Raw genomic sequence first — 19,403 nt, 5'->3', positions numbered from 1 at the left:
CTTTATAAAGAGCTTCTAACTGTTTGTGGCAACCTATGTAGGTTAAAGATGTAAAAAAATATATATATAAATAAGTAATTATTTGGTTACTGTTTCCTTCTATCATATAATGACTGACAGTTGATCATTAGTCCTCTGCTTTTATTGGAGCGGGGAAAGGGAAAGGACAATGCAGCGCTGTGGATCTGGTATCTGTGTTTCCACAGCAACACATATTAAATTACATAGAGGCTTACAGGCAGTGGACTTTAAACAGAGGTGGAGACACAGGTGACGTTGGCTACGCTAAATTATCTCCTTCCTGGAAAGAAACAAACCAGCTTCAAAAATGGTAAGAACAAGAAATACTCTACATTAAGCCTTTTGTCCCCGTGTATTTTCTTCTGTGACAGCAATGTTTGTGTATTTATCTGCCACGTGATGCCAATCTGTTGTCACCCTGCAGGCTAAATTCTTCACGCCAGTTCAAATCAATGGTAAGAGTGTTTTACAGCACCACATGTTGTTCTCTGTCTATTATCATGTACTGAGGTTTGATTCTTTTTCATATGTCTTATACATTTATCTTTTTACAACAATCCATGGTGAAAAAGAAAGACAGTAAGCGAGGGACCTAAATCTGACCTTGTTCAGTATTATTTGTTTCTGTGAGGTAACATCTAAGTTATTGTATGATGTATAGGCTATACTGAAGCATGTCCCTTATGAAATAATACAATGAAATAAACTAATCCACTACTTCTTTCATTTTCCTTGCAGAGTTCAAGGAATGCTTCTCTTTGTATGACAAAAAGCAAAAGGGCAAGATCGATGCCAAAGATCTGATCACAGTGATGCGCTGCCTGGGTACAAGCCCCACGTTCAGTGAAATTGAAAGACATCTACAAGTTCACAAAATCGGTAAAGCACAACATCCAGTAAATACACACAATTTGTGGGCCAGTAAACGTTGTTGTGAAAACTTGTTCGAAATGTCAGCGACTGAAGAAGTCCAAACAGGTCGAGAAACGAAAGGCTTAGGAGCAACACCCTTTTGTGGTTTTATAGACAATACAGAGATAGGAAGTCCTCGTGCAGGAGAGGAGGTGGAGTTTGTTCTCAGCTGTGTTAACTGTATGGTTACTTTGTGTAACACAGAGCAGCGGTTTTCGTAGTGGAGTCCTGGGATCCACACACTTCATGAAATAAAACATCTTAAGTTTTGTCAGATCAGGGACGCTGGGGCAGAATCTCATCAGGAGGGTCACTGTGGTCTGATGTGTCAGTTTAGGGTTCCTTGATGTGTTTTTGTTAAATGTACAACACTTTTTCCATTGCACATTATTATTATTCGAAAAAATTGAGTTCAATGACTTTCTAAGATAATTATAAATAAGAAAAAGAAAAACTGACCGTTATCAAGTGTCATTTAAACACTGCAACTGTAACAATGTAGCTTTTAAATTCTCGTGTTCTTAACCTTGATTATCTGACAAATAACTCAGGCCTCATTTTTTTTTCCACATTCATGTTTAGAAAAGAAAGGTGAGCTGGACTTCTCGACATTTCTGACCATGATGCACAGGCAGATGCAACAGGAAGACCCCAAGACGGAAATCCTGCAGGCCTTGAGGATGACAGACAAACAGAAGAATGGTTACATCCAGGCATCTGAGCTGCGGGCCAAGCTCACCATGTTAGGAGAGAAACTCACAAACAAAGAAGGTAACCCCCCTGCAGCGCCCTGAGTGGCACCAACAATCAATTAACCGTGCTGAATTTGTAGAACTTTCGTTCTCTAAAGTAAAAAGTGTTGTTCATCTAATATAAATGTGAACGCTCCAGAATGCCTTGAATGTCATGGATTCGTTCAAAATCCAGTGTGCTGAAAGAGAGCCAATACAACAACTCAACTCTGTGCTGGTACTTTCTGACCGCACTGAATATCAAACTGTCACGGGCAAAAATGAGGTTTTCTAAAGAGGATTTGGGTGTTTGAGCTGGTTTGGAATCAGCCCGTTTATGTTTCTCTACCGCTCTGATGTGTCCTCACAACAGCAGTATTAACTGTCACACCTCACATTTTCTGCATCTTCCCATGTCATTGTGGGCCGGACGAAGACAACAATACAATGTAGCTGTGACAACAGTGAGTCTTAAATTTCAGCTTGGTATCTTCTTGGGGATTACAAGCTCCTTATCTGACTCCACAACAATTTGTCAGTCTTTCTGAAGTGCTCCTGATATTTGCTACATTTCCTATAAACTTAACCTTAATTTCCTCTTTTCTGCTATGTGCCTTCATTTTTCTGAATACAGACTCAAAATGCTGCCAGACTGTGGTAAACTGCATTGGAGAGCTGTAGTCAAACTTATCTTTGTTTATGTACGATAATTCGATATTAGCTGTCAGTCTTTGTTTAGAGTTTGAGTTAAGAGTTTTTTTCATCAACATCTTGATTTTCACTGCAACTTAAGGACAGTGTGTTTCTGACATTCAGACTTAACTTCTTATCTTAAATGAGGACAGTAGAGACAAAGTATCAGAAATGGATTCTGAAGCCAAAAGTCTGATGGAAGCACTCCTGCAGGGACACGGATATCCAGTTAAGTTTTTAGGATTGATTTTAATGTTCTTTGTTTTTCAAAGCCTCAGATCAGTCATTCATATAGTTACAGGCCTCAAAGCATCACAAAGACTTAATTCAAAGTGCTGTCAGCGTACTGGCTCTGGATGGATGCTGTGCACATGCAGCATTTACATTTATACGAAGCTCGGCTGCTTCCCACTGGGGAGACTTCCATCAAGTAGTTGGATTCTCAAGGTATTGAAGTAGATAGCCATGCCGCTGTACTAAAAAGTAAAAAGTACTTTGAAGTCGTTTAGTCATTTAGTGACAGTAGGGACTCTCGCCGTTGCTGCTGTAATACACAAGTTTGAGTTTTCAGAAGATTTCAGATTCCAAGGCTCGTATTAGTTCTACAACTGACATTTTTTTTTATCCTCAATTAATCTCTTGATTTTTACAATTAACTGATGAATTGTTGAGTCTATAAAATGTGAAATGATTGTGATAACAATTCTCATAACAATTTCCCAGAGCCCAAGATGACATTTTCAACCCAGAAGCTCGAACAGCAAATGTTTGACATTTTTGCTTGAAAAATGACAGCTAACTGATTTACTGTATAGCTGGAAACTAACTTTCTTTTGACTGACTAAATGATTAACCCATTAATTGTTGCAGCTCTAGCTCTGTCACGGCAGTGATGAATGGCAATAGATTAACTGGAAGGACATGGGGAAATACATTTACAGGATATAATCTTGTTGTGTCAAGGCAGGCAGAGCTTTAACTGGTCTTCGGTATGAAGAGTAGAACAAGAAAAGTATGTAAAGACTACATTACAAGTCCTGCATTCAAGTTTAAAATTAAATGAGCAGAAAATGGTCCCTGTGAGTATATTATTATATATTATTTCTAGTTTCATTGTTTCATCAACAGTTGTAGCTACTTAGTTGAATCTATATTGATGCATTATACTATATGAAGTAAATGAACTAATAACCAAATACCTGAGTAATACTGTGGTGGGAGACCAATGAATTTTCAGTGAGCTCATCTTATCAGGTTCGCTTATAAGCTGTTTTCTTTTGTTTAGTGGACGAACTCTTCAAAGAGGCAAACATCAAATCAAACGGGATTGTCAACTACGAAGAGTTTACCCAGATGGTGACGCTGCCACCCGTTGATTACTGAGGAGGAAACTTCAAAAGACCAGCCATGATGTGGAAATGACTTAACATAACTGACACTAAATGAAACGGTTTGGCATGTCATTCTTTGATTGGATCAAATTTTAAAACCCATAAAATTCTGTATGCATCCTTTCTCATGCCTGAACCGCCACACAAATAAATTAGTTTGAAGAAACCGAAATTGGTGTGTGGCCTATTAAGAGTGGGATTACAGTGGGATTTAGTTTAGCCAACTGACTGCTTTGAAAATGTGTTCAGAATCTTCTACAGCCGTGACAATATGTCATTTCTATTTAATATTCTATTTCTATTTTACATACCATAACATTTAAATTCACTTTTTCCAGGCTGCACTGCTCCCCTGTACCCGTCCTCTCTGCTGACATCTGTCGCACAGTCACACAAGGGGTAGTCTGTGAAAATATTGGATTTCAATGCTGGTTATGTCTCTGACACACGTTATCTTTCCGGGCAGCCACAGAAATATCTTCAAAGATACAATCTGTTGCTAGACAGATAAAAAGATTATGTTTTAACTTTGCATAGGGAGCGCCATGTTATCAAATCATAAATTAGCATATGGAACAAACACATATAACATATAGCCATCAAATTTATATTAAAAACTCCTTTGCAGGGTTGGCAAAAAAAAAAAAAAAAAGTAGAGTTTTGCCAACTTATTACTAAAATCTGACACTTACCATTTCAGCAGGAAAATTAATGGTCACCTAAAAATAAGAGTCTAAAAATGAGAAGCCAGCTTTTGTCTACTTCTGACTTTTGACTGATTTCAAGGACCCATTGTTGGAAAAATGAATTTAGATTTTAATTTAGATTGGCAAGCTTGCCTCCCTCATCACTGCAAAAAATATATGTGCCGCACCAGTATTAAAAGTTTGACAGACGTAGCAGAGGTAACCAAATAGGGACGAGCTTATCAGGTCAGTCCTGAGTACAATTTTCAAATGGATGTAATTTTGAGATATCAAACTCAACAAGGCGGCATATGGACTCTACTTTAGTTCCTTGTTCTCATCACCTACCTGTTAACTTTAAAATAGCTCTTAGCTATGTATACATAATATATACACAGGGTATAATTAACTTTGAATACACATTCATTGTAAACTGTAACTGCATTATCAAATAATAATGACTTATGACTTCTGTGTTAAAACATGACTCCATCATTTCCCTGCACCTTGTTTATACAGTCTGAGGAATGCATACATTCATCAAAAGGTTTTTTTCTAGGTTCTAGGTTATCTTCCACAAATGGCCTACATAACCGTAACTCCAGAGACCTGCCAGCACGTCATTCTTCCAGCAAGGAAATGTTTGTTTAAAGCTACAACTTCAACACCTCCATTCATGAGATATCTATTATAAAGAATTGTGACATTTAATTACCTTCCTCTTTTTCTCCTTAGTGAATTTATTTTTGTTCAGTATAGCAATAAACCTTTGTACAGATACATTTTCTTTCATTCAACAGCATAAGGAAAAGACAGAAGGACATGGTGGCAAGGCAGCAGGACTGAATTGATCACTCCGAGCTGCTTTTCAGTTCCTGCTGAAAAGACTCTGAATTGCAGCTGAATTGCATCTATGCTAACAATTCTGAATGCAAGAATGAGCAGAAAAGTAAATTGTGCAGAGGTGTTCAGTTCAGTTCAGTCCAAAACATGAATATAACAGCAACTAAAAAAACACAGTTGCAAAAGTAAATGTAATATATACCTAATTCCTTAATACAATCTAACGTGATACGACATTAACTTTATTCCAATAATTCCCTACATTTTGAAGAATTTAAAGAAACGTGTATTCTGAAATGCTGAATTAGACTTGAACTTGAGTTGAAGGGTTTAAAAAAAAAAGACATCAAATTATCCAAAATTCAAGTAGATAAGGTGAGCCTGACCCGAAACGATTGGAGCCTGTGTGGCCTCTAGCACCAAGTATTTCCTGCAGTTTCACTTTTCACATTTACACCTTATGTTGTGACTTTTTAAAAATGCGTGGCAAAGCTTAAAAGCTGTTAACTTAATGCTGTGGATTTTAAATATTCCGACTGACCGTTTGCTAAACCCTGCCTCTGAACAACGATCATTCATAACTTAGCATCCATAAGAGGCCACTGCAGGCCTGTTAAACTTGGGATTTGTCCACGTTGAAGCAGCATGAATAGGATTGTAGTAAAGCAATGAGTTTCAAAGTGTCTTTTTTTTTGTCCTCTGCAAAACCAAAAACCTGAGAATGTAAGTAAGCATTGCATAAAACTGTGTGCTCTAATGTAAGCTGAAAACATTAGCATGTGTAGCTATCTAGAGTAAACCAGCATTACTCCCAAGGCCAAGAGGTAATGAATGATTAGTGAACTACATTAACATGTGACGTGGGCATGTGCAAACCCAGCTGAGCACCCATTACGTTACCATAGCATTAGGTTTTTCAAACACGTTGGTAGCATCTTCGCTTTTAACATTAAAATTAAAAAACATATTGTTGGAAAATGTGAACACTCAAGCTTGAATCTAAACCACCTACATGCAAGCTAAGCATTCAAAATATGTTAGTTTTAAAAAAATGGTTATACATTAAACTTATCTTGACCACATAGCCTTAGTCCTTTAGCGCAACATCATATATAGTCATCAAATCAGCCTGAGATGGAGCTTTTAAACAACTCAGGGGCTAATGTTAGCTTAGCAAGGGGGGCAGCCGTGGCTTTGAGGTTGGAGAAGCGGCTTGTGATCGGAAGGTTGCTGGTTTGATTCCCCCACCAGACGGGCAGGAAAAATTTGAGTGTGGTGGAGTGATAATGTCCCCCATTAGCCGGCTGATGTGCCCTTGAGCACACTTAACCCCCATTATATATGCTCCCCGGGCACTTGATGCAGCCCACTGCTCCTGTGTGTTTCACTGCATGTTGAAATTAAATTTAAAAAAATTAAAAATTACCTACATTTTGCCAGCTAGCAACAGTTGTCATTTCAGTTCTCCAACCTGACGGACACAGAATTGATATGCGGAGTCTGCTTTTGTCTACTTCTTTCTGCAATCAAGGTCACATTGTTAAAAAACATTATTACTAATTCCAATGGTTGATTTCCTGTCATTATTGTGAACTGCATTATGTGCAGGATTAAACAGTTTGATAAGTGTAGCGACAGTTGCATGGAGGGGGGTGGGGGGACAGGGCTTAGCTAACAGTCAGTTATTTCTAAATATCAAGGGAACCATTTATGCTCCACTTGCTTATTTCTTCATGACACTTGTACCAAGTCGTGAATTGTATACCTGTTTTATTCTGTTCAGTTTCTGCTGCCATCAATAAAATGAAAGCATTGTACCAACCATCTAGGTTAACGAGTGGTTTATCTACATGAGTAATAATTCAGCTGCCTACATTGACAGGACACCTCTTATGTGGCACATCATCAAAAATCCTCATTCATAATCTTCTTCTTCGTCAAACTGTTTAATATAAAAAGTGCAAACAAATATTTACATTCTCATTGTTTTGCTAAGAGAGAAGCTATTCTTTGTTACACTTCCAATTCATTTCAGCCCTCTAAACGATTCCACCAGCACAAACATGCAGAGTTTTGGAGTGGGACTAAATTCATCATCGTTTTGTAGTGGTGAAGAAATCACCAAAGGGCTCAGATTGTTGACTTTCAATGATGGCTGATCATTCAGCAGTGCAGTCAGTGTTCCTGTTGCTGATGCCTGTGCGTGGCTACTTTGTCGTGGAGGGAGGATGCAGACTGCAGGTTTTGCAGCACTGCGCTCGTACGTTGGGCAAGTGGCAGCGGCCGAGCCAGCGGAGAGTCTGACAGAAGCGATACGTCAGCCGATCACGAACACAAAGTGCTCCTGTGTGGGTGGCAGACACAGAAACAGAGAGAGAGAGGGGTTAGACATGGAGGTCAGATAGGACTTCATTCTGTTAAATCATTACAGAATGAATAATAGGGATAAGATGAGGTGCTGTAAGCTTCTTAACATCATAAGACATGGCCCTTTAAGCTGAACAGTGACACGTGTGAGCAAACCCACATGCTGCTCATACTCTTTTGTCCTTTGTTCAACAAAGGTGATATTTCTGAAAGACATCTTTCTTATCAGAACTCGTGGAATAGGAATAAGGCAGGTGGGTAAAAGACAGACACCTTGAAACTTTACTCCCACTGCTCAGAGGGAAAAGACACAACATCAGGTTTGGAACCATGAGCAAGAGGTTTCTGTGAAAAATATGAGTAAAAAAAAAAAAAAAAAATCAGCAAAGATGAGTATGTGTGATCTAGTTAAAGTAAACAATTTCCTGGTATGGAAGACTGGCTTCTGGAATTGCAGGTTTACAATTTCTTGTTGCTATTCAGTGAAAATTCATCCTATTTATTGCTAGTATCAGATATATGGTCTATGGATATATTAAAATTATTTTTTGTATAATTTCATTAAGTGGCCTTGAAGAATGGAAGAATCATAAACGACAACTTTTTCTTTGTCACCTTGGTAACAAAAGCCCAGAAGTACAATGAACCCATTTTTGCTCGCCGCATTTGTTCCATTCCCTCACTGGCCATGAAGACAACCTTTTGCTAATGTGACCACTTACTCAAGTGTCACAGCATCCCTGATCACATGTCACCTTTTATGAAAATGATTCCAGTAAGTAATATGCAGTGAGGTGTGTATAAAGGGCTTACAGCGGGATTAAACATATTATGATAAGAGTAGTTGCTGGGCTTTCTGTCACTTTCTGTCCCACAAATGTACACTGAATGCATAGGAAACAAGACAATTCATCAAGACAATGTTTGCTATGTTAAAAGGCAACCCACTCCAATAACAACAACAACAACAACAACAACAACAACAAAAGGCATTTGTGGACACAGGTTTGTATCCATCAACCACAGCACACAGCTATCTATTGCTACAGCAGCTGCAGCAGAAGCATGAAATCAGAAAAGCAGGACAGACAGCAATTTGAGCGCGTGGGCTGATGTTGAATTATTACACCTCATCAGACACTGAGTGTCTCAGAGTCTGACGTTGTTGTTGTATTTAGCTCATTTTCCTCTCATTTCAGAAGCGCTGGGTGGGCAGGAATCGGCGCTCCTTCAGGAATTAAGTTAGTTTTACCACCTGTTCTTTAATTCCCCCCACGCACTTCTCTGGAGTGACTGTCAAAGTAGAAAAAAGTAGATGAAGAAAAAAAGCAAAAAAACAACAACCCACAATTTCCTGCTGGAATGTCAGTTCAGGTGACGAGGAGGAGAAGGCAACGGCTGATGGCTTTAACAGACAATTTAACAGACAAACTGCAGGTCAGCTATAAACCTCCGGTGAACTGAATCTGCAAAACTCTCTGAGACCTGCACACCCTCAGCTCAAAGCTCAGGCTGAACCGTTACTCATCAGGGTTCTCACGGTCTGCATGCGAAGTGCGACGTTAAGATTATCAGGTTATACCATCTGAATGCTTTTGTATGTAAATCAGGTGTCACAAAGCTGCGGGTGACTGAAGGCGGCTGATGGTGAAAACAAACTACTGACCGTTTCAGACTACAAAGAAATCAGATTTACCCGCAGAGTATCAGATTGGAAATATTTTTCATTCAGTTCACTGGGCAGTTGCTGGATAAACGCTTAGCATTTTGCTATCACCTCCAAACTCCTCTCTGGGCGAATCATGTATCATAACAGAAAAATAAGTGACCCTCCAGAGGGACACGTGGGCAGGTAATCTGCAGATGAACTTAACCTTAAACTTACTTTCCTTACTTTTGAGCCGTTCTTTGCACACACTGTTGGGACGTTATTGTTGTATCTATGATTTCTAATGCAAATGACACGGACTCGTGTTTAAATTTACTGCTTAACAAAATGTTGCAGTATTAAAAATGCTGCAGTAGGTTTTTGTTGTTGTTGTTGCTGTTGTTTTCTTTGTATGCTCATTTACTCACTTGCCATAACACACACAGAAGCTCATCGGCTCGCGGTGGAAACTCAGCGCTGTGGGAAACTTGACATTCTTTCAGTTTCCTTTCTGCTTTTCCTACACGATGTGCACGCTGAATGCAGACCATATGGCCAATGTAAGACATTACTTTGCGGCTGCACATCAGTATTCAAAGGCACCAGATGTCATATTTCTTACACGTCATATAAGGTATATAACTTAGAAGAGCAGCAGAAGCCCTGTAAAATGTCTGAGAGATAATCAGTGCAGGTCCGAGGACAAAAGAGAAAGCTCTTAAACACTAAAATGACATTTTCGTTCCTTATAGTCCTCCTGCAAGGACAGTGTCTTGTTATAACCTACAAAGAAGCTTGTAAAGATTAAGGAACATTTTGTCATTATGGTGAGAACCTGGGAAGAACACTCGGCTGCATATTAATATAAGTGATTATTATATTAAGACTGGGTGCTTTTTGTGGTGTTTCATTTGGCTGAAGAAAACAAATAATCACTTTTTTAAGGCAAGACATAAAGTGAGCAAAAGGAAACTACTAAACTAAACTAATTAAAATGTGTTTTCCACAATTTCTGCTGTGTACAATGAGCAGGAAGATCAATCATCAAAGATGGTTTCCTCAGAAAAGCACACCGTGTATATTGGCTTGTGGTAGACTCACACAGGCTGGCATTAACATTAGATCTGAGCTTTATGGACAAGATCGATGACACTGAAATATCAAATCAAATAAATACTACAGTGAAATAGTCTTGAGACCTCACTCGCACACTGCAGTTGCAGTTGCAGGCACACAACAACTGAATAAAAACTCATTTGAATGCATTTCTTCAGGGGTCAGAGCTCAGGATCAAAGAGTTCAGCGCCCCCTCCCCTCATTGCAGCTGAGGTTGTAGGAGGATGCATGGCGGAGTGAGTGCTGGAAAGAGCTTAATTAACAAATCTCCATGGAGAAAATGTCACCGTATGATGAAATACGTCTTTTCTTTTTTTTCCCAAATGCTCCAAAAGCTCGTGTACAGCCCATGTGAAAACTGAACTCACACCATCTTCACATTATGCTCCTACTGCTAACCAACTTCAGCTTCCTGGTGGGATATTAATGACCTGCAGCCCAGATACATTGTCAGGCACACCAAAATAAAAATCTGTCTCGGTCTCACACAGCTGCACACATGGTCTTCCACAAGTCTCGTGTCACCGCATTAGTTTCACAATAATAAAATAAAAGCAGAGCGAGCAGCTCCCAGTCCACGTTCGACACGAGGTTATGTGGAGCAGCTTTCACCTTACAGGCTCCGACGAAAACAAGATGATGTGTCAAACAGCAGCACTGATTGGACTGTTTAATCACAATAGGGCATGTCTGTGACACATGACCAGACAAAAGTGTACTATCCACTGTATGGACAAAAGTATTGGGACATGACACGGTCACGGTCCTTTTAATGCGTGTATTGGTGTGGAAGAGCTTGACTGGCCCACACAGAGCCCTGACCTCAACCCCATCCAACACCTTTGGGATGAACTGGAACGGAGATTGTGAGCCAGGCCTTTTGGTCCAACATCAGTGTGTGACCTCACAAATGCTCTACTGCATGAATGGACAAAAAATACCACAGAATAACATGTAGTGTAAAGCTCCCAGAGGAGTGGAAGTGGAAGGAGTGGAGCTGTTAGAGCTGCAAAGCTGTCTGTGTGTTTAGAATACAATGTCATTAAAGTCCCTGCTGGTGTCAGGTGTCAGGTGTCAGGTGTCACGGTCAGGTGTGTTCTATATGTGACAGATAAAAAGACCTTAGTCTCCAGCTTTGCAAAACTGCAAACTTTTCAGTTTGCTTCCTGATCTGCATTCAATTATGGTTGTGATTTATGGTTAAATGCTTCTTCAGGATTAATAAGCTGTGATGTGGAGTCATACTTTGTGCAAAGCCTAGCATAACCTGGATACAATCAAGGCCACGTGTGCCCTGACATTCACATTCGCCTTGATTCGACCTGAATGCAGGGTTTTCCACAGCATAATGCAGAGCATCACTACCTTAATTAGGAATGCGGGGAAATAAAGGTAAAGCTGTCTGATAATTGACAACTGTCATGGCCATTGTTAAAGACTATCAATATATTATATTATAAATTTCATGTGTGTAGCCTCCACCAATAATCTGTCCTGAATTATTACTGATTTAACACCACACTGTTTCTGTACTGCGCTACTATGACTTACATCCTTAATAGCACCCACAAAAAAGTAAATTATAAATAATGAGGTTGGCTTTGATTAAATTTGGATGTTGACTTTCAGATCAAATGAGGTGTGCACATAAAGGACTCTTTAGACAAGATTACCCAGGACTTCAAAAATAACCTTGTGCTTATTGTGTTTATATATTCAGGTCTTCATTTTGGAACAAATCGCTCATCATGACTCCATGAGCTACAGAGTCCGATTCAGAAGCACCGATGAGAGACGTTTTCACACATTTCACTGACCTTTTACAGACTGTAGTTTTATTTTCATGGATCAGGCAGTGTGGATATAAATAAGTCACAGTGCACACATTAACACTTCTGTTAGAAAAGGTATAATTTGTTTTTTAGACTTCAGTGTAGTGATGAAGTGAAGACGTTCTTTAATGGGGTGGTCGTTTTAGGTAGGACAGAAGTCTCTATTATAGGAACAAAACGCAACACATAGCCTAACATTATGTGGAATTCCGATAGCTCTTTCAGATAACCCTATCAAGCCATGGCAGATGACTCTGTAGTAAAAGCAAGCTAACTGTGACTTGACTGTAGGTAATCTAAGTTACTGTAGCAACAGGTTAAATCGTGCAGCAGATAAAACATATCTGGTGGTTTGTGCAGCTCTTTTATGATTCTGATATTTGTGTTCTTTGGTGTCACAAAAGGCTCACAAGGCAATAAGCGATTATGAGCATTTTTATTAGGCTAACACTGAAATGCAAATTGGACACACGTTATAATGACTAACTAGTAGAGACAAAACGAAAGCTTTTCAAATGTCTAAGTTCAGTCTTTCTGTCTTTAGCAGCATCTGAATGAGGCTTCGAGCATGAGACAGGACGTCAACATCATGGGCATCACTGGCAACTCATGTTCACTGCAGAGCAAAGCTTTAGATGCTAAAGAGGCTTTACTCAGCCTTACATTCTGTGAAATTTGTTTTATTTTCATTTTAATTTCACAGGGATCTTATTTTGCTATTCTGATGCATGGGGCTGTTTTGCCTCTTGAATTCAGTCAACCGGTTTCTTTGTCTTAACAGACGGGATTTGTGTAAAACAAACAAGCATCTGTCGGTTTTACTGCATGTGCACGTGCTGCTGTCACGCTTCCCAGGGTTTCTTTGACCACACAGAGAAAAAACAAAATAACTTTGAAAGGATCCAATTGCCAAATTGAAGAATAAAACAACACACAAACAAATTATTAACTGAGACGGAGGGTCACGCGCAGCACCAACATCGCCGCCACTTTATCATAGGCCTCACATATTTACCAGAATACTTTTATACCTCTGTGCCTTCAAAATGTCAGCAAAGCCAAAAGGCTGCCTTCTGAGAAACATTGTGATTTCATATCAGATGTAAAACAGAAATGCCACTGAACTGCCGTGGCCTAAATGAGGAAACAGAATTGCTAACAGAATTGAAACTGCTAATTTAGTTACACAGGTGACAAATATAACATTTCCACATTTTCAGAGATTATTTTAATTTATCTTTACTTCACGAGGTTGCAAAAAATGGGGTGTGCATTGTTGCACCAGTATGACCAAATATAAAGGCTGTGACCCACTCTTCCCTGCAGGTAGCAGGTGCGTTCATGTAACACCGACTTCAGCAAAATTACACCTCTAGTGCAAAAATGATAGCCTTTTCTAGACACATGCACATCAAAGCCAGATATGATTGTCCAGCCACTGAAAGTAAAAAGTTTTGGCCTGCAATCTAACTCAAAAAGAAGCAACAAAAAATGTCAAGCCGTGCATTTGTTTCAAGCCAAAGAGGACTTGAAGCTGATAATATTCCTACTGTGAATAGTTGCTTTGATTACAAAAGTCTTCTTCAACTCTACCAGAGTCTGAAACAAATAAAAAAAAAAGAAGAAAGTTCAAACTTGTCTTCTGCGTGTCTGGTTAACAAAGAAGACCTTTGAGGCGACTGCCGTCAGCTTTTCCACTGGTCTTGTCATGCGGCATCATTAGAGGCACAACTGGTGGATTTCCAACGACATCAATGCTGCTGTTGATAGGCGAGTGTGGCACTGTGTTGCACTGGGGCAAAAACTGGTACTGTCAGACAGTTTAATACCCCCTCAAGTGAATAGATGTACTTACAAAACATTGGGGGCATCTTCTTGATAAGGACAGACACTATGTTGTATCAAACTTTCATTCAAGAACACTTATTAAAGAAAAATCACTCAGAAATTGAGGATATAATATAGATTTAACTAATAACATGACATTTACCTTAATATCGTGTTGGACATGCATAAACATTCACTGGTCAATCAACGCCACCCTGGACAGCACTGACCACAGCCAGCATCAGCAGAAGGTGAAAATTTACCCTCAGCTTTATTGCTTTAAGGTCAAACCTTTTCTCTTGTGTAAACATCAATTTCAGATGCTCTATAATTAAAACAGTCACTTGACATGCGAGTCCTTCCTCTTTTCCCGCATCGCAGTCAAACTCATGGCTCACATCGGTAGATTTTATGGATCTGGCAGAAGGAAGGAAGAAGATGCAAACACTGATCTCACACCATTTCCTGGGGTTTTTAGTTCTAATAAACACTGAAATGAAAGAGCTGCACACTTTGACACAGAGCACTTCCTCATCACGTAAAAACAAACACCAGATCGACACCCTCACCATGTCGATGACACAACCGTCCTCTGCGGGACGAGTCAAAATGTACTTCAGCCATCCACAAACAAGACTAACTGCCCTCTTCAAATGAACTACAGCACATCCTCTTAAGTGCATGACGCAAGGGCATTTAGGACGTGTTCAACTCCACTTCTGCTCGTTAAATCTGGGTTTGTATTTAGCCTCTTTAATCAATCGTAGGTGTGTTTTGGACATGACATGAATTAAACCAGAGTGTCATCTCCACTTCCCCTTCAAAGCCCGGTGCACCTGCAGATTGTGTGTGTGTGTGTGTTGGGGGGGGGGGGGGAGTTAAAAGTTTATCAAAGTTATTGCACTTAAACCCAATGTGACACCCTGGAACCTTACTTTGTGATCTACACATAATTTATTATGTGTTCACATTTACTTAAAAATATTCTTTCCAAGATGCCAGCAGATCCTCCTTGTTCTTATCACTTTATTGGTTCTTCATGTGCTTAACGATCTAACATTAGCTTCGATCCAAAAGGTCCACAACTCATAGAATTTATAGATTTAACTGCTGTTGTATTTCCATTCCTTACACATGTTCAAGGTTGTTGGGGATTGACTTTAGATGCTGCAGTGACGTGATCGGCATGGTTTAGAATTTGGAGAATTAAATGAGTTGGAGCATTAGTGTTAAGCAAAAAAAAAGAAAAAAGAAAAGCTACTCTGTCACCCTTTAAGTAAACCAAAAGCCGATTCTGCTCTGCAAACAAGGTTCAAACACACAATTAAGACAACATTCAATGTCCATTAGTTATAAATACACTTCACATTTACAAGCTATTAAAAGAACGTTCACTAACATGTGTTTGCAGAGTTGTTGCAATATTATCATCCCCTAAAGATTATTTCACTAATCCGGACAACATGACTTTGACATTACTGTAACCTCATCTTTTATTAAACTGAACAAAAAGTGTATTCTAATTGTGATGGTGTGTTTGCATCTGAAGTTGCTCACCAAAGGGGGCGCTCTCACACTCCTGTGAGTTACACTTCTGGATGCTCTCAGGCTGCGGCTCGTGGTCACACTGAGCTTGATCGACTTCTTCATTTGTCTCAGACTTTGTGTTAACACATTTGATGAGTCGGCGCTGCACTCCGCCGCCGCACGAAGCTGAACACTGTGGAGTTTTGAAAATATTTCAATGTTTCACACTAAAAACAACAACAACAACAAAGAGGATGGTACTTTTTGTATGACTTCTCATGAACTCTTCAAAGCTTTAGCCTGTCAAAACTTATTTTGTAATTTTGTTATCATGATATTTTCAGTATTATCAGTACTGCTTCTCTTCTCCTGTTACTATGATTGAGGCTCATCATGCAGTGATAACTGATGGCCAAAAACCAAATGTCATTTCAGTTCATTACAACAGGGCCATCGTATCTGCTTTACCCAGCATGTGCAGCTAATCAAAGGTCATGAGTGCATTATAGGAACAAATCCTGCACTTGTTTTGAGCTCAGGTCAGATTTTTTTTTTTACAAGAAGAAATTCTCTTTTGCAGCAAGTCAGTGCAGGGTGAACCCCGCCTCTCGCCCACAGTCAGCTGGGATAGGCTCCACCCCCGGCGACCCTGACGGATAAGCGGTGTAGAAAATGGAAAATGCACAAAGATAAGATGAGATAAGATAAGCAAAATAAAGTGTTAAGCTGTGCAGGGAACCAAGAGGAGATATATGCAAAACCTACAGAGGCAGAAGGCACAACAACTGAATCTGCTGCCATTTGTGTCAGTCAAACCTGGCAACACACCATTTTATTCTCAATATTTAAAGTGCAAACAGGAGGAAGTCTGACTTTTTTTGTCAGCTTTAAACTGTGCTTGTGTTTGCATATGTTCAATTACAAGTGTTTTGACTATGCACAGCTCAAAGGGTGCTGTAGTTCACATGAGGCTGTAGGAAAACACTGATAATATCCCAGTGTTATGTTTTGTGATACCATATTGCAAAATTTGCAAAAAGCAAATTTTCATTAATACGTTTAATGTTTTGTGGCAGTGGTTCTCTTTGTGTTGTTTTTAAACCACTGACCAAAAAAATCACAGTTCAGTGATCCATCTTCCGCCATTTGACTCATCAACTCCGACAAAAGAATGTCAACTGAGATGGGGAGAAGTAAACACAAGCTCATGAAACAATGATGTACTGAATTGTAACCCTTAGGGAGTGAAACGCATCCTATCATGTATCTTGCCAATACACGGCCCTGGTTCAGGGATTAAAAAGACTATTAAAACAAGACGGCTTTGAGTGAGATGAGATGAGATATCTGCAGCTGCTCGACTTCACATAAATCACACAGATCTCAAGTGGTGGACTCTGAGAAATAATGAAAAGAGAAGTGCTATGCTCAGTTAAATATGTTGCTGACTGTGTATTTTAAAAACACATCAGCCATCAACTCGCAGTGACGAAAGTAAAAACAGTACAGGATGTGTCGGATTTCTTCTTATGCTGATCAATTAGCGAAATCAATTCTAGACACAAAAATAACAACAACTTGGGAGGCGGACACACATTCCTGTTCCCCAAGAGTCTATCCTTTAATTTTCTATGTGTGAGTTTTCTTCATTATCATTTTCCAATCTTCCTCCTCCTCCTTTTCCTCACTACTCACATTCAGTGACCAGGACCCCACAGTGCTGGCGTTCAAATTAAACTGCCTGAATAACAGAAATATGAAGTAAAAAACTGGTCTTCTTAAATTGATGTCATACTGTGTAATTAATATTTCAAAAGTTTTGTGTCAGTTTTTGTCGGCTGATTCAGATTCAGTTTTAAAGTGCGCTGACTCTTCAAATGGATTGCATTTTTCAAAAACACAGTATGACTTATCCTGTGACCCTGAGCAGGATCAGAAGAGGTTTGGAAAGTGCCTGGTGGGAGGAATATTATGAATTATTTACGGATTTGTCTGCAAGTTCCTTAAAATGTAATTTAGATTCTTTGTCCCTTTGGTAATAATACAGCATCAAGCTTAAATCAGTGACAGGGAATTATAACCTTCATGAAATTGGTCTATGAATCATGCATCACGACAGATTATTTTCTTGGTTTGAACTGCTTTTCTGTGTGTGTGTGTGTGTGTGTGTATGTGTGTACCTGTCCCCAAGATCCAGTCAGCCACTGAGCACAGGGATGGCTATTACATGGCTGGATGTTGCTGGGCTGAAGGTCCCTGTCACACCGATCCTCCTCTGGACAAGCAACAATACGCTGCTGCTCACCACCACCGCACACCTCAGAGCACTGAACAACACACACAATTAACGTACCTATGTGACCAATTCTCTGCACTTGTTGTTTAGGCTGTATGGAGGTGGAAACGGTATGTACCGGAGGTATCTGTGGATGTTATTTACTGTGGACTGTGTGTCATCACAGTACTTTTATATTGTACTACAGATTGTGTTTACTTTACATCCCTGCCAATGACAACAGACAAGCTTTTTCGCCAGGAAGGGTTTGCTTTTCCCCAAATGTTACATGAGAGAGTCAGGTCCCACCAACTTAAAGGCATCAACCCAAGACCCATTCATTTCATTCTGCACTGAAATGAACAGCAGCAATACCCAGCAGAAATCTATTAAAAATGTCTGCAGTAATGTAAACGATATGATGTGTGAGAAGCCTTCTGACAGCTCTCGCTCTACATAGACAATACAATACATGGGGAAAGGTTCGAAATAGAATTTCTCCTGCCCAACATTTGGTTCCTACACAGTGTAAACTGACCAACTATGGTGGTTTTACATGCAGCATGTCACCAGATACACATTTCGATGCTACATTTCCGTCCATTGTGAATTACTCATGAACCAGAGAATGCATCATTGCAGTTTTTCCACAGTCTCTCTGTCTCTCTATCATCATGTTGCTTGTTCTTGTACTGCTTGTTGCTTGTACTCACCTGGCCCCAGGAGGAGGTGTACCATTCGAGACACGGCTGAAGGTTACAGGGCATACGGGTTTTCGGCCTGGAGGACATGGCTCTGCAGTGGAAAGGTCGCAGGGGCCTTTGATCCCGCATGTCAAAACACTGGACCTCTCGTGATTTAATGCCACCCTCACAATTCTGGGAGCACTGGGGAACAGGCAAGGTATGATTGCTATTCAAACTGCATGAGCTGCACCTTCCATCCAGCCGTGGTGAGTCAGTAAGGCAGCTGGTGTTGCTGTGTGGTTTTATTGGCTTTCATCACTCATCTAAGACGTTTCACTGATATGAACTCATCGGAAATGATGGATGAGTAGCAAGCTGCTCTCAAGAACAAACAGCAGTTCCAGCTGTGTTTGATCTACAACATCTGAATAACTTAAAATCTTTATAGACAAATATAAATGTAAAATTACTATTTATAACAAGAAAATCCTTTCAGGATGACTTTTATACTGGAGAGAAAGCTAAAGGATCCTGAGGGGAACATGGCTGACTGGACCAAATTTAATGACAGCATATAGACATTGTTATCTCTACAGCCAAATACAAAAATATAACAAGTGGTCTCACCTTACTCCACTCATCAACTTTCCATGTGGAGCAGGGACGCAGGTAACATCGCTGGGCCGGTGCGGGCCTCTTGGCTGGGTCACAGTCAGAGTCCGAGCCAGTACTGCAGGCCAAAGTCCTCCAGACTGCACCAAGACCACAAGTGGTGGAGCACTGCCCACAAATGTGTTAAGACAGGAGAGAACACCTTTCAGTTTGCAATGTGAGGACTGGATGCACAT

At 39.9% G+C, this 19,403-nt stretch overlaps 2 protein-coding genes across 5 annotated transcripts in view; one reads left to right on the top strand and one right to left on the bottom strand.

Annotated features, from left to right (window-relative positions):
* Positions 1-92: 92 nt before the first annotated feature.
* LOC124061571 (calmodulin-like protein 4) lies at positions 93-4,422 on the top strand. The gene is made up of 5 exons (XM_046393523.1): positions 93-331; positions 446-476; positions 760-900; positions 1,516-1,704; positions 3,643-4,422. The coding sequence occupies exons 1-5, from the start codon at positions 329-331 to the stop codon at positions 3,738-3,740; spliced, it is 462 nt and encodes a 153-aa protein (XP_046249479.1). The 5' UTR covers positions 93-328; the 3' UTR covers positions 3,741-4,422.
* Positions 4,423-6,595: 2,173 nt separating this feature from the next.
* The window catches only part of LOC124061533 (A disintegrin and metalloproteinase with thrombospondin motifs 7), a 58,659-nt gene continuing 45,851 nt past the window's right edge, over positions 6,596-19,403 (bottom strand). For 3 of the 4 annotated variants that reach the window (XM_046393429.1, XM_046393458.1, XM_046393438.1), the window contains 5 exons: positions 19,183-19,335; positions 18,583-18,756; positions 17,775-17,921; positions 15,625-15,787; positions 6,596-7,621 (listed from right to left, as the gene is read on the bottom strand). In XM_046393429.1, coding sequence (XP_046249385.1) covers positions 7,485-7,621; positions 15,625-15,787; positions 17,775-17,921; positions 18,583-18,756; positions 19,183-19,335 — 774 coding nt within the window. In that variant the 3' untranslated portion in view covers positions 6,596-7,484. Of the gene's footprint in view, positions 7,622-11,983; positions 14,485-15,624; positions 15,788-17,774; positions 17,922-18,582; positions 18,757-19,182; positions 19,336-19,403 lie in introns of those variants that run through there. The other variant, XM_046393448.1, reaches the window with a different exon arrangement.

This window comes from Scatophagus argus, chromosome 1 (assembly GCF_020382885.2).
Source record: "Scatophagus argus isolate fScaArg1 chromosome 1, fScaArg1.pri, whole genome shotgun sequence".
Classification (NCBI taxonomy): Eukaryota; Metazoa; Chordata; class Actinopteri; family Scatophagidae; genus Scatophagus; species Scatophagus argus.
The sequence above is the reverse complement of the archived record's forward strand: the minus strand, read 5'-3'. Positions and strand labels throughout refer to the sequence as shown.

Excerpts from the sequence above, each read along its gene's own strand:
- LOC124061571 (XM_046393523.1), top strand. Across the intron at positions 477-759 it reads CACGCCAGTTCAAATCAATG|AGTTCAAGGAATGCTTCTCT; the intron begins GTAAGAGTGTTT and ends TTTTCCTTGCAG. Across the intron at positions 901-1,515 it reads TCTACAAGTTCACAAAATCG|AAAAGAAAGGTGAGCTGGAC; the intron begins GTAAAGCACAAC and ends ATTCATGTTTAG.